We start from the raw sequence: 27,539 nt of genomic DNA, 5'->3' as shown, positions 1-27,539 counted from the left end.
CTGAATTCACAACGACAATCATACAGTTCACTCTTGTCCATACGAGTCCATATGTGCAAGAACAATCGTTGCACTAGCAGTGTAGTTCAGCAAAAGAGGAGCAATCATATTTACCGTTCCATCAAATGGAGTGTGGCGAAGATCTAACACTTACGTACGTTCCTTACGAGCATCATTGAGGTCACAGGAGATATCCTGGCGGATATTTTGATCCGGCTTAACACGAACTGTCTCCAGTTCTGGATGCACAGACGGTTCCGTGAATTACTATACGCCATCATTCTTCGAGCATCATTCTCCACCTGTGACCATGATACGTATCAAACTACCTTTTCGTCAACGAGACTTCTACACTCTAAACTACTGTTTCTTATTCTATTAAACCGTAGAACTTTCCAATTTCCTAAAGGCGCTTGAATCCCCAATCAATCATAAATACGTGCAAGAAGGCTAAATTTCCAAGAGCATGCTGAGTACTTTATTCGAGTGATTTTTTTTTAAGCACATCGTCCACGAGCTGTATGGGTAAGGGTATTGACCATAAATCGAAAGTGCCAATGACAACAGCGGAACAATGGGCTGAACAAAAGTTCAGAGAAACCTGCCTTTGTGCAGCCACCATAAATTTCTTTCGGTAGACGTGAAGGACCGAAAGTTCGCTGCCGAGCTGAATACAACACTCCTTCACTACGACACTGCAGCACTTACGTATAGATTTTTCGTGTTCAACCTTCTCTCCAAACGTAAAGGTGTCGATTGTGAGGCTCAACACTGAACTAGGACAATTCGGAAAACGAAACACGAGTTTATTCACTCTACGGATCCTCCGTCGAACGATGTATAGTTTCGTGATTTAAACAGGACATGAACCACGAGCATCGAGACCATTTTTCTAAAAACGACTGCTGTTAGTTTGGATTGATGTTCTCCTATTTGAATTTTTAAGGCTTCCTGGAACTGAGTTGCTTGTTTAAATATACAGTGAGCAAAAGGGATGAACTATCTGTGGCTGCGTTTACTTGTGAAAAACTCCGCTTTTCACTCGTCTTTGAATAACTTCCACTTTTTGAAAGCCAGTTCACAGTCGTTAAACTGCACTTACCGCAGTGGCCTAAAAGACCTTACTCCATGACTGCCTCTACTTAACCACTGGTTCTTCGCATCACAGTTTCTGGTAAACAAAGTTTCTGAGAAGTTTAATCATCTTTACACTAGTACTAAACGACGTTTTTCAAGCTCTCCAATACTTGAGCAATGGCGTATGTATCAAGTTGATTTAGCAAGGTGAAAAGCGTGATTACTTTTTCAGTTTCTGTAGCAGTACTAAATACTTACTTTCAAAGTTGTCTGAGATACAAAATAACACCTCGGTTGTTTCGGGATACGTCTGACGATTTCCGTTGCTTGAATATATGCTGAGGTATATACATCCTTTTTGAGGGTGCTAAACCAAAATTTGATATTGATTTTGAATATAGTTCGTGTTTGGACGCCTGCCCAGCCCCATTGATTAGCATTCACATTTCTCCTCAGTGAAACGTTGCAAAAGCATGTTACATCTAATCGTTGATTCCATGCTGTCCATTAGTCTGTTGTCCAATCTTATCCGCAATATTACTCCGTTGATACTACTTACGATAGCTGTTTCGAAGAGTATTCTATATAACTGAATTATACAATAAAACGTTCTGCTCAATAAAAATATTTTTGTTTACGACAACGGGAAATATCTATTGCAAGAGGAAGTGACATACAGAATCTTTTTTGTACACTCATCAGGACAAGAAAAAAGCTAATGTCTGATTCGCGTACTTATTACTGAATTTTCGCAGCAATTCATTAATCTGCATCTACATACATACTCCGCAAGCCACTGTATGATGCACAGCTGTGTGTACCCTGTACCATTACTAGTCATTTCTTTTCCTGTTCCACTCGCAAATAGAGAGAAGGAAAAAGGACTATTTGTATGCCTCCGTAAGAGCCCAAAGTTCTCTTACCTTATCTTGGTGATCCTTACGCGGAATGTATAATGGCGGCAGTAAAATCGTTCTGCACTCAAATTCAAATGCCGGCTCTCTAAATTGTCGCAATAGTGTTTCGCGAAAAGAACGTAGTCTTCTCTCCACGGATTACCATTTGATTTCAAGAACCATCTCCGTAATACTTGCGCTTTGATCGAACCTGCCGGTAACAAATCTAGCAGCCCACGTCTGAATTGCTTTTATGTTTTCCTTTAATGTGACCTGGTGAGGATCCCAAACACTTGAGCAGTACTATAGAATGGATCTTAGCAGTTACTTTTAATTCTCCCAATAAATCGCGGTCGACTATTCCCCTTGGCAACTACTGTCCTTACTTAATCCTGCGTTTCGTTCGTCTTAAAGTCTAAGTACACGCGATTCACCATTTCTGTCCTCCAACCTTTGTATGATGTTCCAACAGTATCAATGCTTGGTCTGTGTAGCGTTTCTATTAATGTTGTTATGGATGAGTGTAAAACGTAAGGTGAAGAAAATGTAACACGTTACCGGCACATAGCTTACTTTTCAGGAAGGGGTAAAGACGACCAACGAGGTCAGCCTGCCAATTCGCCGGATGGATTATCACCAACAATCTCGTAAGTCCTCACGGCATAATACAACGTAACATTAAAAATCCTCTCTCCCTTGCGAGTCAAATTAAGGAGACAAAAATTTCTCCATTTCCTGTTCGTATAGTTGTGTATTAGGAATTTAGCAGTAATCCATGTGACTGCACCGCCAATTCGTGGCTGTCTCCGAAAGAGACACTCTGCGACCAGCGCAGCCACGGTACCAGCGTAATAGGATGCCGCTCCGAGCAGACCCTCATTCTGCATTCAGCATTCGTTCTGTATTCTGCATCCTGCATGTGTACTGTAAGTGTTATTAGTTAGCCTCTGTTGTTATGAACCTGCCTACCTCAAGTACACTCAGCGGATTGTATTCTAAACTTGCTTGTATTGAAGTTAAGCAAAAGAACATTTACTAAACACTACGTGTGGACCTCATTCTTTTGACTTCGTCACACAACACACAGACTGCTCGGCATCCACCTCCGGAAAGAGCAAATAAGAAACGCGTCACAAAATATGATCAGGGCAACTAAGCTCTTTTTCCTACATTTAGTCGATTTTGACATCAAAATAATATTGAGGCGAACGACGATACGGTCCAGTTTACTCTAGAAATGTTACCGGGGAATTTCAATTATATTGATTTCTTTATTACTAGCCCGTTACCCAAGTATCTAGAAAAATGGCTAGCACGAAAACTGTGTTAAGAAAAGTGAAAGAACTTACATTAACAGTTATTGATAAAGTCGTTTGCGCACCCTGGTAGCTATCCCCAACCATGTCACGTCCTAAGCAGGTCGGTTTAATCTTTGGTTTCCTATTCCACGTTACTCAGTTTAGAATTGTCACTTCTGTTATTTAACCCAAAAATTTAAATGTGTCCTGTAGAACATGTGCTTATTATTGTAAATATTCTAGCACTTCATAAATATAAAAAAGCACTCCGTCTTCAGACCATGAGTGGCCTACCGGGACCATCCGACCGCCGTGTCATCCTCAGTGGAGAATGTGGATAGGAGGGACGTGGGGTCAGCACACAGCTCTCCCGGTCGTTATGATGGTATTCTTGTCCGAAGCCGCTACTATTCGGTCGCGTAGCTCCTCAATTGGCATCACGAGGCTGAGTGCCCCCCGAAAAATGGTAACAGTGCATGGCGGCCTGGATGGTCACCCATCCAAGTGCCGACCACGCTCGACAGCGCTTAACTTCGGTGATCTCACGGGATCCGGTATATCCACTGCTGCAAAGTCAATGCCGTACTTTAGAATATGGAAATTATTATTTGAGTGCAAAAATATATTAACCAAAAACATGCTTCACCAAAATTAGGGATCTGTACAGACTGGTATCTTGCTTACAAGAAAACAGGTTTAATGACTGAGAAGCGATCAACAATTGTCTTTCAAGACCATTCGCATTATTTCCATGATTTCATCCATTGTTTCACAAGCAGTTCACGCTGGTTTAGAGTATACGACAGAAAAACCCTTCCGATAATGTTCTTGTCGCGCACCATTGTTCCGACGTGTTGTTGAGTCTACTGCAACATAATCTGGACATGTGTGTTTGGCGCTAGACTTCATAGAAATTATGAACCGATTACTCGTCATTGTCCAAGTCTTCACAACTTTTAAGAAAAGGCTGTCGTATTGGAAACAAGAAAATGCACAGCTCGCCATCCAAATGGTAAACAAGCAAGGATCGCTAATAATGTTTTACCTATTGCGTGAACACACTATAAAAGGAAGAATATATGATTAAATTTTTAGGTGATATTGGATGTATAGGCTATGACAATTAGTACACAGATGTGCCATCTCTAGCAGGAACAATGGCTCTATACAAAAGGGGCATCGAGCCGAAAATCATTTCATGCTACTTTAAATTAATGTCAATCAATCGTATTGATTGATGATTAGTGCGTCCTCCTCGTACACGACTAGATGATTTCGATTAGTGCGAGGTCTGGAGACGATGCTGTCCAGAGAAACAGTCGAAGACCTTCTCCATCAAGGTAGATCAGGCCCACAACACTAGGCGCTTCTCTCTCTGCTCCTCCATCAAGGGAAGGCGCAACAGTGGTCTCTACGCTCACAGTACGTGCTGCTCCAGATATCGTCACATTCTCCTTGTGGAAATGTACTTTTAGCTGTAAATTGATCTAAGAAATGAAGCAATTTGTACAACGTAATTTTTTCAAAGAGAAAATTTCAAACTATTTTAAATCACCAGGAAACGGGTTGAATAAACACAGAAACAAATAAGAAATAACAGTATTGACTGTGTGGACACTAGTCTTGCGGCAAACAAGCCCAGTTTCCCACATAACATGGTTATACGATCCTACACCGCCGAGCAAACAATATTTCTGTGTTACCGGGCGCTAGTCCTGTGAGTTCGCTGACATCTTACATGGCGTACATATTTTTGACAGTTTTTGGGTCGCAACCAACGCGAGCAGCAATATATCAGAACGATAAACCTCACTCTCCACAATCCACGATTCTGCTAGATTTCGATACGTGTTGGCTGGCGTTTCTTCCTCTTACACGAGGCATTACAAGATTTTACAAACGGACAACATTTTAATACGATTTTTAACTGAGAAACCCACTCTATACTCGTTCTTTATGCACAAAATGTAGATGTGTGACTCACCTAGTTTTGGTGGTTGTTCTGGAAAGATAATCAGTTGCATATCCAAGTATGCAGTACACTTCACACAAATTCGACATTTGTTGCATGTCGCCTTGATGGTGTTGCAGTTTTAATGGCCAGAAATGCATGATTCAATAGTACAAATGTCAATGTCCTCAAGACTGTAAAATCTATTGGGCTTTGATAATATAACCGGAAGTTTCTGGTGGCACCCCTCTGTTGATCTGTTGTAGCGATGCAGTTGATCACTGCAACTACGAAAACCACAAAGGTGCAGAGGAGGAGACCTTCGGAATGGCACAGACCTCTGAATTCGCAACCAAGCCTCCCTGGAGTTAAATGGAAGAGGACACCACTGCTCTGTGGAGCAGAGAGATATTCAAAGGCTAAGGAAGTACATTTCAACAAAAAAATTCTCATCTGTGTTAGCAGAAAAGAACAACAATAATCAGTCTGATAAACGCAAAGTTATCAACAAACGAAACGGATCGAGTAAATGAGGACTGGGAAGAATTTAAGACAACGTTAGTAAACAGTGCTGTACAAGCTGTGGTAAAACAACTGGTAACGTAAAACAGAAGGAAACCGCCTGGTGACATGATAGGGTAAAGGAAGCTATTAAAGGACGGAATATTAGAAAGAGAGTAGAGAAACATAAACAAACCAACGGGATCAAACCAGTAGATGCCCATAAACTAGGCACATTGGGACAAGCATATTGGGACAGGAAACTTAGGGCTGAAAAAACTGTGAAGTAATGACAGGAGAGAAGTTGGGAAATATTCACCCAAAAGCTAGAGGAGGACAGCAATGGAAACAAGTGAATACTATGAGGATTGATAAAAAGCAAAAGGTCAGATAGCGAAAGCATAAAAGCGATAGAAAGGGAAAATGAGAGTATAGTCTGGGATCAGAGAATATATGAAAAAATACTTCCACACTGCTGAATAGAAAGGAGATAACAAAGGTGGAATAGGAAATAAAGGCTTTACCAAAACCTGAAGTGCAACAACCACCTGCCATCTCGGCAGAGACTAAGAATCCATGAAGCAGGCAAAAGGAAGAAAATCAACCTGGCCATATGAATTGACAGCAGACACCATCAAGCCAGCAGGCATCCAACGAATACAGTTCCTAGATCGAACACTGAGTCATTTCGAATGAAAATAAACTTCTTGATTATTGGAAGATGGATATTATTAACCAGTGTTCAACAAAGTAGGGTAAAGTGTTCTAATTATAGAGGAATCTCCCTGTTATCACACCTGTCTTTAGATATTGGAAAAGATTGAGACTTAAGATCATTAGAAAACCAGTTTGAAGAGGAACAACATGTATTCAGAAGCAGCGTAGGAACAACAGACCTCATACTTACCCTAAGACGGTTAATAGAAAGGTATTGGGAGAAGGTTAAAAACCTCAATCCTGTTCCTGGATCGGAAAAAGTGTATGACAGTGTGGCATGGTGTAAGATCTGGGAGTGTTTAGAAAAAACTACTGGTTCCAAACTCCGTAATAAGGGAGGTGCAAATGCTATTTGAAGGCTGCAAAAGTTGTGTACATATGGGTAATTACAGGTCGGATTTGTTCAGGAAAGAGAGAGGAGTGCAACAGAGTAATACAACGGAGTAGTGCAAATGCATTTTCCCCATTAGTTTTCCATGTGTTTGTGAATGTGATTGTGAAGGTAATCACGGAAATAGTGAATGGTGATCTCAATGTTTTAGTCTTTGCTGATGTAGCTATTTGGGAAGAAACGGAACTAGATGTACAGTAAAGATTGGATGAATGGAACTCCAACTTCAAACAGTTCCAGTTGATCCCAAGCAAGAGCAACACTGTTGCAATGGTTACGAGCAGGATATCTTTCCAGGGCAACCTGATGATAGATGGAGAGCAATTGAATGTATGGAAGCTCTCAGTTACTGGTACGTACAGCAGCAAGGAATGGAACTGTCAAACTAGAACTACAGAACAGAGTATGAAAGGGATCTGTTGCATTTTCCATCAAGAGCGGAACCTTGTGTGGGACAAGGGAGTTACTGTGAGAGCCAAACAAACCGTGTTTAAAACGTACCTCCCGCCGATTGCGGCATACAGCTTGGAGTGCTGTGTAATTAACAAGGCATATTTGAGCAAATTAAAAGTATACGAAATGAAGTTTCGGCGCTCATCCTTGCGGAAGACCAGAAGACATAAAATTAGGAATGAAGAGATCAGAGAAGAGATGTAGGTGGATCTGTCAAGGACTGAGAGACTGAGTACTACACGGTTCAAGTGGTTTGGACGTGTGAAGACGATGGAGGATAGCCGCCTGCAAAACAATACTTGGATAGAATGCGCAGGGAAAAAGACAGGACGACCTAGAAGATGGCTCATCATGTTAAGGAAGATCTCACGACTAGAGGAGAAAGTGGGAAACAATATCAGGGCAAAAAGTATATCAAGATAGTGTAAAATTGAGCCAAATTGTTCATAAGAACCCACCCGGCTTGCTGGAAGGATACATAGATGACAGGACTGCGAATGCAGACACTGTTTACTTAAATCTGAGACCAGCATTTTATAGTCTGATAACCAATGAGGACCAAAACAGTACGCGAGCCTCCGTGACGTATGCCTCTGCTGAACTGATCTAAGATGCTATTCTTGTGTGCTTCTCAGTCCATCCTACTCTTTTACATTGTGATAAAACTAATATCTAAAATTGTTCAAAAAACCGCAGTGATGAATATTGGTGAGGTCTGCGCGAATAATTCTCAGTACCTTGAAATACTGAAAAAGGTACTGAATTAGCGTTGTGTTCTATAGTAATTCGCGTATAATTTTTTATTACTTATCTTTCTTTTCTGCATAGTTTTCTCAATGTTTTTCATTGACGCAGTATGTTTATGTTTCGTGTTTAAAGAGGAGAGATCCAGGACCATGATTTTGGTTATGCGTTAACTTTAGAATTGGTTTGTAGAGTAAATTTTTCTTATGATTGCTTACCTCTTTTAATGCTATGTTTTGAAGAACACATCTTAACACACACAAAATATTTAATTACAAAGACACTTCTATAAATCTGTCCGTCTTAACACAGCATAGGATCACAATAGACAGCTCTCAACGACTTCAACAAAACCCCTGTCGCAACTACTGAAAATTTGCCAATAGGCAAATATATTAGCAATATATTTAGTTCTGCAAAGATGTTGTCTGAGGTCGATATGCATAAACAAAGACAAATTTATGTGTAATATATAATTTTGATAAGACATTAAAAATATAAGTGATCATAAAAGCTGTAGAGATGATAATAATAATAATAATAATAATAATAACAACAATAATAATAATAATGTCATACTCACCAATAAAAAGAAGAAATTAACACAACTAATCGAAATATCCACACCCAATACCACAAATATACAAAGGAAAACAGGAGAAAAAATTGAAAAATACATCCAACTGGCTGAGGAAGTCAAGGACATGTGGCATCAGGATAAAGTTGACATTATACCAATTATACTATCAACTACAGGAGTCATACCACACAATATCCACCAGTACATCAATGCAATACAGCTACATCCAAACGTATATATACAACTACAGAAATCCGTAATCATTGACACGTGTTCAATAATCCGAAAGTTCCTAAATACAATGTAACATATACCGTACAGTTAAAAGGAAGTCACGCTTGATCAAGGTCCGCGTCACTTTCCATTTTTAACCAGACCTAAGGTCTGAGAAAAATAGAAATAATAGTAATAATAATACTCACTGCAGGTGTTTATCAAAATTATGAAATATTTTTCAAAATTATTTAATATTGGATTCTTCTGTTTGAAAAGCTTTTCACTGCATATTTTTGCATCTGAATAGAAACAAATTATACTTTGCCATCTGTTTAACGTAAGTAAAAATCAAGAAGTAGCGTTGTGTAGAAACGTCATTGGATCAGGTGGTGACTATATTGTACGTATCGTGTCGTATACTAAAACTAAAAGCATGCCACTCATCATTTCCATTATATCAGCACCTGATTATTTAGTAGTTTGCCGATACGTTTCTGACAAGGGAACCTCCCCATCGCACCCCCCTCAGATTTAGTTATAAGTTGGCACAGTGGATAGGCCTTGAAAAACTGAACACAGATCAATCGAGAAAACAGGAATAAGTTGTGTGGAACTATGAAAAAATAAGCAAAATATACCAACTGAGTAGTCCATGCGTATGATAGGCAATATCAAGGCACACATGATCTCAGGAGCGGCGTGGTCCCGTGGTTAGCGTGAGCAGTTGCGGAAAGAGAGGTCCTTGGTTCAAACCTACCCTCGGGTAAAAAGCTTAACTTTTTATTTTCAGTTTATGTAACAAACGCTTGTATTTTCATCAATTTTTGGGAGTGATTATCACATCCACAAGAAAACCTAAATCGGGCCAGGTAGAAGAATCTTTTTACCCATTCGCCAAGTGTACAAGTTAGGTGGGTAGACAACATATTCCTGTCATGTGACTCACATGCCGTCACCAGTGTCGTATAGAACATATCAGACGTGTTTTCCTGTGGAGGAATCGGTTGACCTATAACCTTGCGATAAAATGTTTTCGGTTCCCATTGGAGAGGCACGTCCTTTCGTCTACTAATCGCACGGTTTTGCGGTACGGTCGCAAAACACAGACACTAAACTTATTACAGTGAACAGAGACGTCAATGAACGAACGGACAAATCATAACTTTGCGAAAATAAAGATACTAAAATTTTCAGTCGAGGGAAGACTTGAACCTAGGACCTCTCATTTCGCAGCTACTCACGGACAGTTCATAACTTTGCGAAAATAAAGATAATAAAATTTTCAGTCGAGGGAAGACTTGAACCTAGGATCTCTCATTTCGCAGCTACTCACGCTAACCAAGGGACCACGCCGGTCCTAGAGTCCCAGCCCCCTTGATGCTGAATATGTTCGCATGGACTACTCAGTTTGTATATTTTACTAATTTTTTTCATAGTTCCACACAACTTCTTCCTGTTTTCTCGATTGATCTGTTTTTCAAGGCCTATCCACTGTGCCTACTTATAACTAAATCTGAGGGGGGTGCGATGGGGAGGTTCCCTTGTGAGCGTAACGTGACACATCGAAATCTGTGGCTCGCACACAGAGGGCGTACCGAAATAAGGAGCTTACACCTAAGCACAAGTCTCTAAAAGCGCGAAAATCTTCAAACGAGACTTCTTCAAAATGTGTGGGCCGGTTAGTAACGCAGGGTGGTACTCCGTCCATTATGGGACGAAGTGCTAATTGAAGGGCGTGTCAGACACACGAGTATTTCTCCGCATGAGAAGACGCCGGCCTGTAACTGGAACACGAGACGGGACACAGCCACAACGCTGCCATCCGTATCGACCGGTGGCGCCCCCCAACAAAAACAAACGATGGTATGTTGGGATGGAGCCGGGTATCCACTCGACAGCTGGCGGCACGCGTGCGGCGTTTCTCTTACGCAAGCCGCTCAAAAGCACGATAACGCCCCCGTGCTTCCGCGCCAACTGCTCGGCCGGCGTAGGCTCTCACGTTAATGTTAAGCAGTTACTGTCTTGCCTCCGCGCATCACGGTGGCTGGCAACATGCGTTTGATGAAACTAGTGTTGCACAGGTAACTGTTACAGGTCTTATCTAAAGGGCAGGAACTGGCTTTCTTTACAGGCCAGGAAAATGTGTTACATATATTGTCAGTAAGCAAATAGACTAACTTGTTTATAAGTAGTTTCCTGACTGTTCTCAGCTTTCGTTGATTGCATTTGTCGGCCACACGCCGTAAAGTGGCTTTAGACGTAGATGCAGATAACTGCGATCAGAAACGAAAACCGTTACCTTAAAAAATGTTATGCAAAGAAACAAAAGGGCTATCATACGAACATAGCGACTCTTAACCATAACAGGCATCTTCATCCGCCGTCAAAAACGCCGACTAACGCAAGTATGATAAGCTCATCTCTGAGGTAACTAATGCTAATGGTTTCAGTGATTTAGAGAATCCACTTCGGTGATTTTGTTTTGAAAAGACCATGGCCTAAGTTAAGCCCTGTTGTTCTCCAGTACTAACTTATTCCCTGTCTATAATGCGTTCATCATTGACAGAGACGTTGTATTCTAATCTTACTTCCGTTCGAAACATTTTGACGGCAGAAATACTCTACTCCAGTATTTGGTCAGCAGAGAAGCACAGTTCTTAATCACTGGAGTTTGTACCAGTATCCCGTGTTAAACAACAACCCGTAATTACTCACTTTCTGCATTGTCTCACGGATGGAGCACATGCCGATGTTACTCAAGTTACCCTCTCTGACTGTTTGAGACGAACAGTAGTTGCGACACCAATGAGTTGCTTTCTTCTAATTCCTTTCATTTCCATAATCAGATAAAACAACACAATAATGTACTGTACAGACAGTCGCCACAACCTTCTCTATACAGGGTGTTATAAAAAGGTACGGTCAAACTTTCAGGAAACATTCCTCACACACAAATAAAGAGAAGATGTTATGTGGACATGTGTCCGGAAACGCTTAATTTCCATGTTCGAGCTCATTTTCCTTTCGTCAGTATGTACTCCAACGTGATAAAATTGTAAATTTTCACAATCAAAGGGCTGACGAGAATACGCACGCAATTGTGCAATCACGTCATCAACACATATTTTCTGTGAACGTTTGGGCAGGCATTGTTGGTGATGTCTTGATTGGGCCCCATGTTCTTCCACCTACGCTCAGTGGAGCACGTTATCATGATTTCATACGGGATACTCTACCTGTGCTGCTAGAACATGTGCCTTTACAAGTACGACACATGTGGTTCATGTACGATGGAGCTCCTGCACATTTCAGTCGAAGTGTTCGTACGCTTCTCAACAACAGATTCGGTGACCGATGGATTGGTAGAGGCGGACCAATTCCATGGCCTCCACGCTCTCCTGACCTCAACCCTCTTGACTTTCATTTATGGGGGCATTTGAAAGCTCTTGTCTTCGCAAGCCCGGTACCAAATGTAGAGACTCTTCGGCTCGTATTGCGGACGGCTGTGATACAATACGCCATTCTCCAGGGCTGCATCAGCGCATCAGGGATTCCGTGTGACGGAGGGTGGATGCATGTATCCTCGCTAACGGAGGACATTTTGAACATTTCCTGTAACAAAGTGTTTGAAGTCACGCTGGTACGTTCTGTTGCTGTGTGTTTCCATTCCATGATTAATGTGATTTGAAGAGAAGTAATAAAATGAGCTCTAACATGGAAAGTAAGCGTTTCCGGACACATGTCCACATAACATATTTTCTTTCTTTGTGTGTGAGGAATGTATCCTAAAAGTTTGGCCGTACCTTTTTGTAACACCCTGTACAATTCAAACAAACTCGCAAAGTAGCAACCTGTCACTCCCGTCACGTCCTCTTTTATCGGCGTTTGAAAACTCCTAATGATGTAAAGATCTTAATTGTTTTGTTATGAAATCATTCACAAAAATAACTGGGACAAGTGGTAAATGTAATGGGACGAGTTGTCGGAACAGCACACTGTCACTACACCATAGTCGTTAATGAGCGTTATATCCCTGTATTTCTCTGAACAAGTCCTCGAATACCTTCATGAAAGAGACATCAGAACCTAAAATAAGGGGTAGTTTTTTCAGTATCTCAAAATTGTATTAAGCGTAAATTTTAAACTTCTAGATAAACTGCAATTCAATGTCTCATCTCAGCTGGGAAAGCTGTCTTCCGGAACGGTCGAGACTGTAGTAATCAGGCACTTGCCTTGACTTGAAAACTGGCTATATTTCTTGATCTTTCGGCTGCTAATGGCACCATTCGGAAAGAACGTCTTCTGAAACTCATTAAGGCTGTACCATGTCGCAACATCATCTCTGTGATACACTATATACTTACTAATAAATTTTTCGAATTACTTACAGAACGTGCCTATACCAGATTCCACAAACTTAAAAACTGCCAAACATAGGATTCTGTCTTGTCCCCAATTCTTTTCAATTTTTGCTATCATGACCTTCCATAAATCGCACCTCGTGAATTCATCCATAGTGATAACGTCAATCTCGCAATACAATGAACAGATTTCAGTGAGGCAGGGGACGCGCTGTCCTAAGTTATTCAGTAGATGGATAGTCACTTCATATAATGGCATATACAGCTTATTCCACTAAAGATAGAAAAAACTATGTTCCACCTCAGGAATAGGAAGGTAAACTAGCAGCCTAGGGTCAGGTGCAGGAATCACACACTAAAGTACGTTCCAAGACACGCAAACGGTAACTTTGAAACTTCTGAGCTTGGGTATCAACGTGTCACATAATTCTGGCGGAAAACGCTAAATGTAGAGCACTTAGGGGAACGAATTTCAAGCCGTGAGCTCTCAATCAGCCTTAGAAAAAATTGGCGCCAGTTCGTTTAGAAGTACTGCTGCACAGGATATAAGTGGGATCACAGTATTCCAGTTCGAAAATGTAAAAGGGGTGCTATTGTACTTAACGTGTACTGGTAGGCCATTTAGTGTGGTCAAGACATTTATCGACTGGAGGAAGTACACGGGTAGGTAAGGTGGGCCAGACCACGATACTTAGCCAGCAAGTACGAACGCATGTTCACGGGTGTACAGGTGGAACTCCTGTCACTAGTGACTGACGTGGAAATTCCACCAGACCATAGTTACAAACATTTAATGCACACACCACAGCATGCAAAACTAGATCACATTATTTTCTAAGCTTCCACAGTCTTAAATATAAAAAATTGTAGTTTACTTATATCTTAGCTTAGCAATATATACTATTCATGTTAATGCAATGGTTTATGAGATACTATTAGCTTTAAATATACAGTGGTTGATATTATTTTGATCTGCATTTGGATAAGACTTATTATGAAACTATTTTTATTAATGTTATTGGGGCTTGTTGATGTCAGGTCCTCTGAGTCACAATGTCTGTGCAGGTGGAGTAAACGGGGCAGTGAAGGAAATTGTTTACAGTCTGCTCAGCATCACAAACACAGGACACGCCTTGGTTATCGCGGGGTCCCCATTTTAAAGTGGCACTTTTACTTCGGTGAATTTCCACGCGAAGACGACTGAGTGATCTCCATATTGGCCGTGGCAAGCTGTTTCCTGGGGTAGCCCCTCCTTTGGTGGTATCCAATCACGTTTAGCTCTGTCCGGCCAATGTTGAAGACCTTGAGCAACAGGTCCATACCCATGAAGTGAGTGTCTACCATCGACTTTGCTCCTTTCGGATTTCACTGTTACTACCCGTCTGACTTCCGGTGGTATTATTCCGGCCAGAACCTGGACCTTCTCGACTGGAGCTGGTGTCGGGCATCCTGTCACCAGGCGGCAAGTTTGGTGAGGAGTAATGTCAGTATTTAGAGTGGCGGGATCGGTACCACACAGGTGGAAACATATTCTCCCGCAGAGTAGCACAAGGCTAGAAACGATGCACGAAACACATGCGGACTTGCTCCGCAACTTGTGTTTTTGAGTTTTCTTAACATTTTATTTCGTGATGCGACCTTCATTATGACACTATCAAATTTCTCCTTGAATGTTGGACTACAATCATAAATAGCTCTTAGGTATTTAGTGGTAGAGCTGTGACTAAGAGGAGTTCCCAACCATAAGGGTTTTAATTTATACACTGAAGAGCCAAAGAAACTGGTACACCTTCCTAATATTGTGTAGGGCTCCCGCGAGCTCGCAGAAGTGCCGCAACACGACGTGGCATGGACTTGACTAATGTCTGAAATAGTGCTGGAGGGAACTGACGCCATGAATTCTGCAGGGCTGTCCATAAATCCACAAGAGTACGACGGGGTGGAGATGTCCTCTGAACAGCACTTTGCAAGGCATCCAAGATATGCTCAATAACGTTCATGTCTGGTTTATTTGATGGGCAGCGGAAGTGTTTAAACTCAGAAGAGTGTTCCTGGAACCACTCCGTAGCAATTATGGACGTGTGGGGCTGTCGCATAGTGGGGCAATTACCCAAGTCCGTCGGAATGTACAATGGACATGAATGGATGAAGGTCATCAGACAGCCACACTATTACAGAGCCTCCAACAGCTTGAACAGTCCCCTACTTAGATTCAGGATCCATGGATCCATGAGATTGTCTCCTCCTGTTAAAATATTTACCTCGTTATTTGTCGCTTATTCTTCACATATTCTATGTTATGCCTTTTTTGCTATTACGTACTGGAACCATCTATAACAATGTTTTTATCGCTAAGAAAGGCAACACATGTAAGTGGCTGCCTCCAGTGCTAACCAGCATGTATACATCATTACCATCTGTGTAAAACTTACGTGCGCCTCTCATGAATATCGTGAGAACCCTCGAACATCTTTGATGATGATAAAATTGTATGTGTATTGTGCGTATTTCTTTCTTCTGTATCTTTATGATTTTGAAGTAAATGGGTTCTGAATAACATTCCAACGTAGTACAGAGCTACAGGTGGTTTGGCTTCCTACTGGAGGCGGCTATAAACAAACTAAGCCCAGCCAAGATGTCTTAAGGGTACCTCGCAATGTAAAACAATACAAGTAGCGCAGAAGGAAGGCAGGTATTCTAGCTGATTGTTTCGCGATATGTGCGTTAATGCAAGCGGTCGCCATGAAAGGAAAGATAGTAAGAAGACAAATTTACTCAAGGTTCACGACCAACATCTCTAAGAAAAGCGATGGAGACTAGGTAGCTATTCTTAAGAAGATCGATCCAAGATTCAGGTGCATCTAGAGAACTTGAAAAGCGGAGAACCAATTGCAGTAAGCACATGAACTGAACAGATCAGTCTCTATAGCAGGCATGCAGTGGACTTCAGCACTGCAGTAACTCCTTGTGACGCAGTTGTGTGTGTATGAGAGTTCAGTCGTGTGTAGGGGATGTGTTCCACGAGACTTCCCATTTTATGTAAATAGCACGGTAGCTTGACGTTAAAATAGAAATCGTGTTAAATGATTGTTAAAACAGTTTGTCCAGATGACAGGATATGCTCTCTTTTTCACACACAAAATCAGTGTTTCGTCCACACGTCTACGTGATAATTTGATAAACAAGTGTAGTTTTGCCACAGGATTATATAGAAAGACTGTGCATATGGTTCATTGTGCAGTCAGATATGCTGCTGTATGTTGTTATGTAACATCCTCACGAGCGACGTATCAGAAGTTAGATTACAGCCACCAGCTTTCGAAAAAGTTTAAATTTTGGAGATCAGGTGACATTTCCGTATAGGGTGAGTACTGTAAGAAAATTATTATTGTTGCTTATTATTACTATTATTATTATTATTACGACCCGTACTTTTACCATGGCATCCACTCGTTTCGATTAGCTGTGTCCTCTACATAAATTTGTTGCCTCCCACTATCTCCACCTAGTGGCGGTTTACCCTACCTCTTTGACTTCATTGTTTTAATCCTCTATCACTACACTTTCTGCATGGAAGCTACTTTACTCAGAATTTGTAATCCACGTTTAATGCTCTGTTGGGTGAGTGTACTGCCTGACCATTTATGCCAAAGAAATGTGATCTTTTATTAACGTTTCAATACTCATGTTGTAATTCAGTTCACTTTTTTGTTACAGTATGTGAAGATAGCTTTGCCGAAACACGTTCTTAGTAAAGGCCATAGATGTCTAGAGAGAAAACTTATACTGAAATTCACCAAATCGTCTTTGGTTCTTTTACTCCCGACGCTCATGGATGTGTATTTCACCTGTACAGTTTCTAGAGGCAGGTACGCTCATTGGAAGCCACATTCTCATCTAGGACCTACTATCTGTCTCTGTTTACAAAAGATACTGTCTTGAAAAGGCAGCGTCTTGTTAACGTTATGTGTATAGGTAGACGAACTATTACCAGTATTCCTTTTAATTGTAGTGTAGTTCACTTGCAGGCGTGTGGCAGACGGAAAATTGGTCATTTTTTCATATCTCATAAGCGTCGGAACTCTTTGAGATATAACACTAACAGAGGTGAACAAAGTTGGGGCAGTTTATCGACCTTGTAGGTTACGGGCATTCGTCTTAAGTGACGGAGGAAAACCACAGAAAACCTATAACAAGATTTTTACATGGAGATTTGAATCTTACTCGTCCGAAATACGAGACGAATGTCATAAAACTGCGTCCTCTTATTTGCTAAGTCTAATTTTAATTCTATCCCGTAAATGATTCAACTACATACTATTTATTTGTTTCCCACTGTAGCAGTATTCAGTGTAACAGAGAAGTCTCTTCGGTTTTGGTCCCATGCGTATCGAATCGCCTAGCGGAAAATCACAAACTACTCGAAGAAAGCGCAGATGATCCCGGAATATAAGAATGATGGCTGGACGGACTTTAAAAATGACGGAAGAAAATGCTAAATGTCCTGTACTATAGAATTCTGGAGCATATTCTAAGATAGAATATAATAAATTTACTTGAGAGACTGAAGCTTCTATCCACAATTCCGCACAGATGTAGAAAGCATCGCTCGTCTAAAGCTCAGCTTGCCCTTTTCTCATACAGTATCTTGCGAACCATGGATGAATGGCAACAGGCAAATTCCATACCTCTAGATTTACAGAATGCGTTTGGCTCAGTGTCACAATGCAGTCAGTTAAGAAAATGACCGAAGACACAGAATAAGTTGCGAGATACAGTAGTTGCTTGAATACTTCTCAAGTAATAGAAGGTAGTACGTTGTCGTGGACAGAGGGGGTTCATCTGAGACGAGGCTATTGCCAGGAGTGCACGGGGAAATGTGATACGACGGTATTTGTTCTCTACAAACATAAACAATTTGACGGATAGAGTGAGCAGCTTTCTGCGACTGTTTGCTGATGACGCTGTGGCGTAAGGGAAAGTGCAGTCTTTGAGTTACTATAGAACGTTACAGGGTGACTCAGACAGATTTTCTGTTTGATGTGATGAAAAGCAGATTGATCTAAAAGTGGGAAATTGAAAGTTAATGTACATGAGTAGCATAAACAGTGTTGTTATCTTAGAAGACAGTATTAACGGGGTGTGGTGCTTGACACAGTCACATCGATTGAAAATCTAGGGATAACGTTGCAAACCGACATTAAATAGAACGAGCACCTAAGTTCTGTTGTAGGGAAGGCGAATGAGCGACTTCAGTTTGTTGGAAGAATAGTGGGAAATTGTAGCTCATCTATAAATGTGACTCCATAAAGAGAACTTGAGCGACCCGTCGTTGAGTACTAAAAAATGGTTCAAATGGTTCTGAGCACTATGGGACTTAACATCTGTGGTCATCAGTCCCCTAGAACTTAGAACTACTTAAACCTAACTAACCTAAGGACATCACACACATCCATGCCCGAGGCAGGATTCGAACCTGCGACCGTAGCAGTCGCGCGGTTCCGGACTGAGCGCCTGAACCGCTAGACCACCGCGGCCGGGCGTTGAGTACTGCCCGAGAGCTTACGATGTCCCTCAGATCGATTTAAACGAGGAAATCAAGCAATTTAAAGGCGAGCTGCTAGATTCGTTACCGGTAGGCTCAATAGCCCAGAGAGTATTACAAAAGTACTCCCTGAACTCAAAGGGAATCTTTGGAGGGAAGACGTTCTTTTCGCGAAATACTATTGAGCAAGTTCAGAGAACCGTCGTTTACGGGAGACTGCAGAATGATCCTAATGCTACCATCATGCATGCCGTGTAAGGACCGTGTAGACAAGATCAGAGAAATTATTGCTCGTGCGGAAGCAAATGGTAAGGGAAAGAGAATGACTGTGGTACATGGTACCCTCCACTATGCACTGTATTTGTTAGGTACGTATGGGATGTAGTTGTAAACAACACAGCCACTAAAACATTTCTTTTTATCATACTGTAGTTCTGTGAAAAACAACAAAAGTTGCCTCTTGGAGTGTGAAGACTCTTAATTTGAACTTACAATTCAACACTATGGAACAAATATGAAACAACAAAGTTACAAAAAAGTGAAGTTTCTTACATGCAAAAATCTTAACCAACGAAATACGCTCGCATTCGTAAGAGAAAGAGGTAGAAGGAGAGAACAGAAAGAGGCAATTTATAATTAACTTTCAAAGTATGTAAATACTACTGCTATGCGGCAGAAACACTGTGCGTTTTTCAACATCGTGTTGAATGATTAGCTATTAATTGCAGTGTTTACTGCACAAAAACCACATGTCCATTTATACGTTGATGTTTAACGATGTAAACCCATCCGTGAGTTCGCGAAACGTTATCACAACGACACAGTATATTGCAATAGAATTCTCTTCATCAGAACTGTTAATATAAGCATTATTAGCGACAGTTGGTCGGTAGCCCCCTTTCATGAAGTTGTCCACATTAACAGATGCAATCACCTCTGAAAATTATTCTGCTCGGTTTTATTTGCTTCACACTTGCATATTATTCGTATTTTAAAAGAATTTTATTCGTTTCTTTTTATGACGTACTGTAACTGTCATTATGCAGGCAATTAGCTTCTAGTTTTCATTCAAGTTCTGTAAATATTGTACCGACAGCATACAAACGGTCAACACGTGAAAATCGAGCAGGAATTTGAAACTAGCACTCTTACTTCTTAACGTTCATGAAATGTTGCACTTACATATAGTAAGTATCCGGACACCTGGCTGAAAATGACTTAAAGTTCGTGGCGTCTCCATCGATAATGGTGGAATGCAATATGGTGTTGGCCCACCCTTAACCTTGATGACAGCTTCCACTCTTCCAAGGCATACCTTTAATTAGGTGCTGGAAGGTTTCTTGGGGAATGGCAGCCCATTCTTCACGGAGTACTGCACTGAGGAGAGGTATCGATGTCGGTCGGTGAGGCCCGGCACTATGCCGGCGTTCCAAAACGTCCCAATGGTGTTTTATAGGATTCAGGTCAGGACTCTGTGCAGGCCAGTCCATTACAGGGATGTTATTGTCGTGTAACAGGCCGTGCATTATGAACAGGTGCTCGATCGTGTTGAAAAATGCAATAGCCATCCCCGATTTGCTCTTCAACACTGGGAAGCAATAAGGTGCTTAAAACATCAATGTAGGCCCGTGCTGTGATATTGCCACGCAAAACAAGGGGTGCAAGCCCGTTTTTCGAAAAACACCACCACACCATAACCCCACCGCCCCCGAATTATACTGTTGGCACTACACACGCTGGCAGATGACGTTCACCGGGAATTCGCCATACCCACACCCTGCCATTGGATCCCCACATTGTGTACCGTGTTTCGTCCCTCCAAAGAACGTTTTTCCACTGTTCAGTCGTCTGATGTTTGCGCTCCTTGCACCAAGCGAGGCGTTGTTTGGCACTTTCCGGCGTGATGTGTGGCTTATTAGCAGCCGCTCGACCATTAAATCCTAGTTTTCTCACCTCTCTCCTAATTGTCATAGTACTTGCTGTGGATCCTGGTGCAGTTTGGAATTCCTGTGTGATGGTCTGGATAGATGTCTGCCTATTACAAATTACGACCCTTTTCAGCTGTCGGCCGTTTGTCAGTCAACAGACGAGGTCGGCCTGTACGCTTTTGTGCTGTACGTGTCCCTCCACGTTTCCACTTCACTATAAAAAATGTTCAAATGTGTGTGAAAGCTTATGGGACTTAACTTCTAAGGTCATCAGTCCCGAAGCTTACACACTACTTAACCTAAATTATCCTAAGGACGAACACAAACAGCCATGCCCAAGGGAGGGCTCGAACCTCCGCCGGGACGAGCCGCACAGTCCGTGACACTTCACTATCACATCGGAAACAGTGGACCTAGGGATGTTTATGAGTGTTCAAATCTGGCGTACAGACATATGACACTAGTGACACCCAATCACATGACAACGTTCGAAGTCCGTCAGTTCCGCGGAGCGCCCCATTCTGCTCTCTAACGATGTCTAATGACTACTGAGGTCGCTGGTATGGAGTACCGGGCAGTGGGTGGCAGCACAATAAACCTAATAAGGAAAACGTATGTTTTTAGAGACGTCAGGATACTTTTGAGCACATAGTGAGCGACGACTAATGAATCTTTTCACTTTCGGAAACTAATTTCGAAAATAAAATTTGTACGTTGCACAATATTTGTGTTCACCTATGCAGAGGGGCTGTTTTAACATTTGGGTTAGACCAGGACAAAAAAACTCCTCGTCATGCCCTATAGATTCAGTTGTTCTGTGGCTGTGTGAAAAGGTAGTGCCCGATTCTCTTACCCACCCCTGTCCCATTTTCCTAATACAATTACAGCAATACGTGGTAAAATATGGGTCACAGAACGTATTAGTTGTATGGATTGCTTTATGGTTATGAGCGAACATCATTAAAATTATTTGTGCAAACAGTTCTGTATCAGATATTCAGTCGCTTTGTATTCATACCGGCACCGAAATAGAAGACAACAGAGAAGGCGAAAATACGGATTTAGGTGTACCAAAATGTTTTCGCTCTGGAAAACTGTAATCCGTATCATCCTTTCAACTATCCTATGAATGCAGTGACTATAGATGGTGAGATAAGTGATTGTGAAACTGAAATACAGCTAAATCTGCGTATAAGAAGAGAGACGTCTGGCTCTGGTAAGATACCTGCACAAGACTGCAGAAAGCAACGAGAGATTCTAAGAGATCAGAAAAATGTACAGATAATTATCAAGATGTCGAACTGATACACATTATCATAGACCTAGAACTTTGAACTCAGTCTCCGGTATAAATGTGCAAAAGTTTTTAAATACTGGATGCTGAATTATTTGAAGAACGGGGATTTCATATGCAGGAATGAACGTGAGTGAGACACAGACCTTGAGATACCCAGCTCGCAGCCTGTTCCTTGGTTTCCGAAAGATATTCGATAGAGTTCATTATTTTCGCTTCCGCCTACTTGACCCTAGGCCAGTAATCTAGACAATGGCTAGTATCTTAGTACTTCTAGTAATGATCAAACGATGTAAGTACAGCAAACACATGAGTAACAGTTACAGTTTTCCTACTTTTTTCATTTTCCGTTAATTTTAATTGCATTCCCCCAACGAGGATTTGACAGCAGCTAAATTGCTGCTCTTCAAACATTAAAGACAATTTTTAGAGAATTTAATAAATTACTGGATGTGGCTACATTTGCGCTGAAATGCTATATACAGTTTATTTTATAGAATTTCCTTTCTGAAAGGCTGCGTCGTAGTGAAGCCTATGTGGTAGTAGTAATGGCCTTATTGACAATGCTTTTATGAAATAATTGTACCTTAGTCACGTTTTACTAACGTTCATTAATACGAAGCCTTTCGGCGGCATAGTGTCATCAAGTGTATTACAATAACATGATGATGGCAGAACGCTGCCGAAACGCGTCGTGCTAACAAATATTAGAAGAGAGAGACTGAAGCAGTAAAAATTATTTGACATTTAGAACGCTGTCACTGACTTCAATAAATTCCATACAACATGGAAAAATTTAAGTTATTCAATTAATCCTATGTATAGTTAATAACGATGTTGGGCATCATCATCCGGTAACAGCTTTGTAAAGATGGCAATAGGTCAGAAGCAGAGATGTGTGTTCCTTGATCTGTGCGATCCGTCATATTGGTTCTTGAAGTAAAATTCATCGTTGTAGAATTTTACCTGGTTTGCGTTAGCGAAAGGGCGGTAAGACATATTGCTAGGATGGACGGTTACCGAAGATGAATTTTTTAGTTCACGATTAATTACGATAAAACTCAGCGAAAAATATACCGATTTAGTTATTGTAGGTCTGAAGGAATCAGTTGGTGACTGATATAAATAGAGATAATTCGATCGAAAATCAACGAGCACTGAACTGTTTAGCTACGTAAAAGAAGAGTATATAGGTGGATTTATTTATGTGTTATTTTGTTGACTTCATTCTAAAGAGTGGTTTTATGCAGCTCTCTACACTAGTCCATCCCGTGCAAGCCTCTTCATCTCTGAGTAACTTCCACAACCTACACCCATTTGAAATTGTTTACTGAAATAAATTCTTCGTTCCTCTCTAGAATTTCTACGCCCTCACTTCCCTCCATTACGAAATTGACTATTCCTTCATGCCTCAATATGTATCCAGTCAACCGACCTTAAATTTCATTGAAACTTCTTTTTTCATTAGCTATCCGAGCTACCCATCTAATCAGTGGCACTCTTCTGTAGGACTTCCGTACAAAGCTACATTTCATAAAAATGCCTCAAGGAAAAAACTTCGAAACACTTAAATTTACATTCAGTACTAACACGTTCCCCTTTTTCGGGAACACTTTTCTTGCTATTGCCAGTCTGCATTTTCTATACTATCTATTTCAACCATCGTCAATTAATTTTCTAACCAATAACAACACTTTTCTAATACTTTTAATGTTTCACTGCTTAATTTAACTCACTCAGCATTGCTTGATTTAATGTAACTACATTCCATTGCCCTTGTTTTGACTTCGTTGATATATATATATATATATATATATATATATATATATATATATATATATATATATATATATATATCTTAGAATCTCAACATTTTGTTGTTTCAAGGAAAAACTGGGTTTACAAAAGTTCGGTAATGTGTATTGTGCTTGGACAAAAGTTTAACCTTGAGACGTTTCTCGAGTGCATTGATTACGAAAAGGCCTTTGGTAAAGCCAAAATACCCCCCTCCCACCCCCCATGGGACATTATAATTATACGAGGACATCTTCCCCATCTTGTGGATGTGATGTTTGTCATGCCACACAAATAACACTGAAAACAAAAAAATACTATCAGATGAAAAATGTATCAACTATGAGTAGGCCAGGACTGCAAATTATATCCCACATCTTTTTACAATACTTACATATATGTTATAATTAGATAACAGAAACCAAGTAAAATGAAAGAATACGCTTAAATACAATGCCGTTTGCAGATGGTCAGGTTATTATTAAAAAAACTGAGAATTACCTTCAGAGATCATTATATTATATTTTACAGATCAGTTCGACGTATAGCACGAAAATTTTTGTACAGAAGACGAAAACAATGACTTATAGCTCCAAACATCGAATCAGAAAAAAATTAAGCCTAGATCAATAAAGGAAGTGTCGCACTTTAATAACTTCAGTGTGACACGACTTACGACATTTATCTCGGTATCAGTTACGAAGTGAGTATGTATCAGGTCATATGTGTAACAATGCGAAGAACATTATCGTGGAACACTAAACAAGAAGCAATGTTGTGATAACTGTGTCAGTTTCGTTGTACTGCTCTGACATGGGAGACGAATAATAAACATCTTAATAGGATACAGGGATTAGAAATGACTTTCCTGGGGTCCGTGGAAGTTTTTCCAAGGCTAGGTTCAATTTTTGGAAGGAACTGAATATTTTTCAAATAGAACATATAATAGGCGAAAATTTAGACACATGGCTGTCACGCCTGCTCAGAATGCAAGATGGAAGAATACCAAAAGAAGTTCTATCTAGTACAGTGAATGCTATTGTAGACAATGGACGAGCAAGGAAACTTTGGCAACAACTTATTCTGTGACCGGGACAGGCAGCTCTCCTACTCCTTGAAGAATGTTCAACTGTTTTTTCTTTCTTTTTTTAAATCTGTATTGTATATCAATTTAATTATCTGCCTCGATCTTTTATACTACTTTATTCCCTCATTGGAAATGCTACTTTAAATTATTAACTTTTTGTTTTGCAGCTGCAAGTTCTGTTACACTCTCACTTGATTTTAATTACCACCGTGTCTCAATGAGAGAAAAACAAATTCCGAAATAGTATTCCGATTTCGACAGTGTCTTATAGAAAAGTCTGTCGGTCAGAGGAAGTGTGAATACTTAGCGGTTCGATGGCATCTCTTTGAGAATACAGAGCACTTTTGTTGGCGTGAGTAGCAGTACTTTGCGGCGCTGTGTTATATGAGTCGGCCGCCTATTGTGACATTGTAAGCACGCAAGCTACCGCACGAAGCGGCGGAAGCTGCGCCACAAAGGCAGAGCACAGCTCTCCTCTCGCAGTGGGGAACGCTGAGTTCCTTTATTTCAGAACAACTCAGAATGGGCTATAACGTAGTCTAGCCTTACGGATTGACACTTTCCGGAAAACTGTATTGTTTGTCTCCAAGAAGACGGTGGAAAACTTGGTCCTCGAGTCAACCAAAACGTAAACCAATTAATGCAGCGACATCAAAATGTATATGCAACAGCCAAAATATCTGCAAAGTTCACAAAATAAGTATGTCGTAAGTTTTGGGATACAATTTGCACCTTAGGTAAAAATGTAGCCGTTTCTGTACATTATGGACTTGTGGACAGCTTTTTGATAAAACCGGAATATCGACGTTATTATTAAAAGCAATTCTACTAAAGTGTATGCCGTTCTGTGGGCACTGCAACCTATACTTTCACCGACAGGCGAAGAACTACATCCACCTATTACAAAAGTGCCCTATTCTAATCGCACAGCAAAGTGAATCTCACGCAGAAGCGATGCAATTAAAATACACGCGTTGATACATTATCAATTGCAGGCTCTAGTTTTCGAGAAAATATTTAGATATGCGGGGTATGCAAGAAATTATCGCCAGATCGTGAGATATTTAGCAACATTAATAAGGTTACTTTTCCTATCGATATTTTTGTTTTTATGAGAGATATAACTCTTGGGAATGGCCCGATTCTCCTGAAGTATGACAGTGAAAACTAAAGCAAAAATTGAATTACTACAAATTACTACAATTTGTTTCTCATTTTCAATTACTGTTGATTTTATAAAGTTATATAAGATTTTTAAGATAAATTCAATTTTTAATAACATTTAAAATGCTTATTTATACAGCCAACAATTAAATTGTATTTAGCGGCGTTACAAAAAATATAGATGTCATTTTTCCGTGATAACTAAAGAACATAAGGCATAAGATTGGATTTGAACATGGGACGCAAAAATTGTAAATTGAGCTCTTAGCCATTGCGCTACCGACTCAAAGTCTTTACGGCGCGTGAGCGGACAGATGAAGTCACGTCGAAACTGTGACCATCATTTTATCGGAAGCTATTGAGTGTCGACGCATTAGCCAAAATTGGGGTTCCTTCATTTTCAACTTTCTTTCACGCTGTGACGTTTCGACTGTCAGAGATCTATCTATGGTTGGTTCACCTTGTCAGAGGAAGGCAGTGTTTGCCTTGGGTAGTTGGTGAAATTTAATGAGGAATGTAGTCAATTAATCGAGAAATTACATCTAATGTTGAAATTATATATTACTCATAATTTAAATTTTTGGTCACTGGCGATGCGAATTAGACGAATAACTGCACTTTGTAGGTAACCAACTGACAGTGGTGGTAAGTTGCTATCCCACCAAACTGCTGAGGTCATCGGTCCGGAAACAGTGACTTTCGAATGGATATACTTTAAAATTGAGCGAAACATGTCCCACACATCGAGGACATTTTTTTTTATGTTAGCAGAACATGCTGAAGGTTGTTTGGTATTTGCAGTCGGAGAATTCAGCTGGTTCGAAATAGTGATGGAGTCTGTATCCCAAAAATGACGGATCTTCTGCTTGAAGACAGGGTTGAGGAGCAAAATTAGCTTTATTTACTGGTATGAGGTCTAGCCCGAGATATCACTACCATTAAGTTTCTCCAGTCAATTTGTTCTTGACTTCTTAAGACTTCAGTTCTTTCGGATTTTATCTTCCTCTTTTCCTTGGTTAATATTAATTTGTCCCTATATCTCAGCACATTCTTCTGTAATTTAGTGATCTCATCTACATTTACAACATATTCCGCAAGCCAACTAATGGTGTGTGGTGGAGGGCACTTTCGGTACTACTACCTGATCCCTCCAACCCTGTTCCACTTGCGAATAGTGCGTGGGAAGAATGATTGTCAGTAAGCCTCTATATTGGGCCCAGTTTCTCGAATTTTCTCCTCGTGGTCAATACGCGAGATGTACGTGGGGGGAATTAGTACGTTGACGGACTCCTCCTGAAAAGTGATGTCCCGAAATTTCAACAGTAAATCTCTGCGATGCACAACGCCTCTATTGTTTAGCATCTCCGTAACGCTCTCTCGCCAGCGAAACGATGCCGTGACGCAACGCGCCGCTCCTCGTTGAATCTTCTCTGCCTCCTCTATCAGACCTGTCTGACTGGGATCTCTGATACATGAACAATACTCAAGAATCGGGCGAACAAGCGCCTTATAAGCCACTTCTATCGTGGATGAGTTTCATTT

General features: G+C 40.7%; 1 protein-coding gene across 7 annotated transcripts in view; it reads left to right on the top strand.

The window, feature by feature from the left end:
* LOC124555410 (serine/threonine-protein kinase NIM1) overlaps positions 1-27,539 on the top strand; it is a 510,029-nt gene that overhangs the window by 274,893 nt on the left and 207,597 nt on the right. For 4 of the 7 annotated variants that reach the window (XM_047129307.1, XM_047129308.1, XM_047129313.1 and 1 more), the window contains one exon: positions 2,554-2,620. The exons of the other annotated variants lie outside the window; for them this stretch is intronic. In XM_047129307.1, coding sequence (XP_046985263.1) covers positions 2,554-2,620 — 67 coding nt within the window. The remainder of the gene's footprint in view (positions 1-2,553; positions 2,621-27,539) is intronic. 7 annotated transcript variants of the gene reach the window in all.

This window comes from Schistocerca americana, chromosome X (assembly GCF_021461395.2).
Source record: "Schistocerca americana isolate TAMUIC-IGC-003095 chromosome X, iqSchAmer2.1, whole genome shotgun sequence".
Taxonomy (NCBI): domain Eukaryota; kingdom Metazoa; phylum Arthropoda; class Insecta; order Orthoptera; family Acrididae; genus Schistocerca; species Schistocerca americana.
This window is presented reverse-complemented; position numbering and strand designations above follow the sequence as displayed.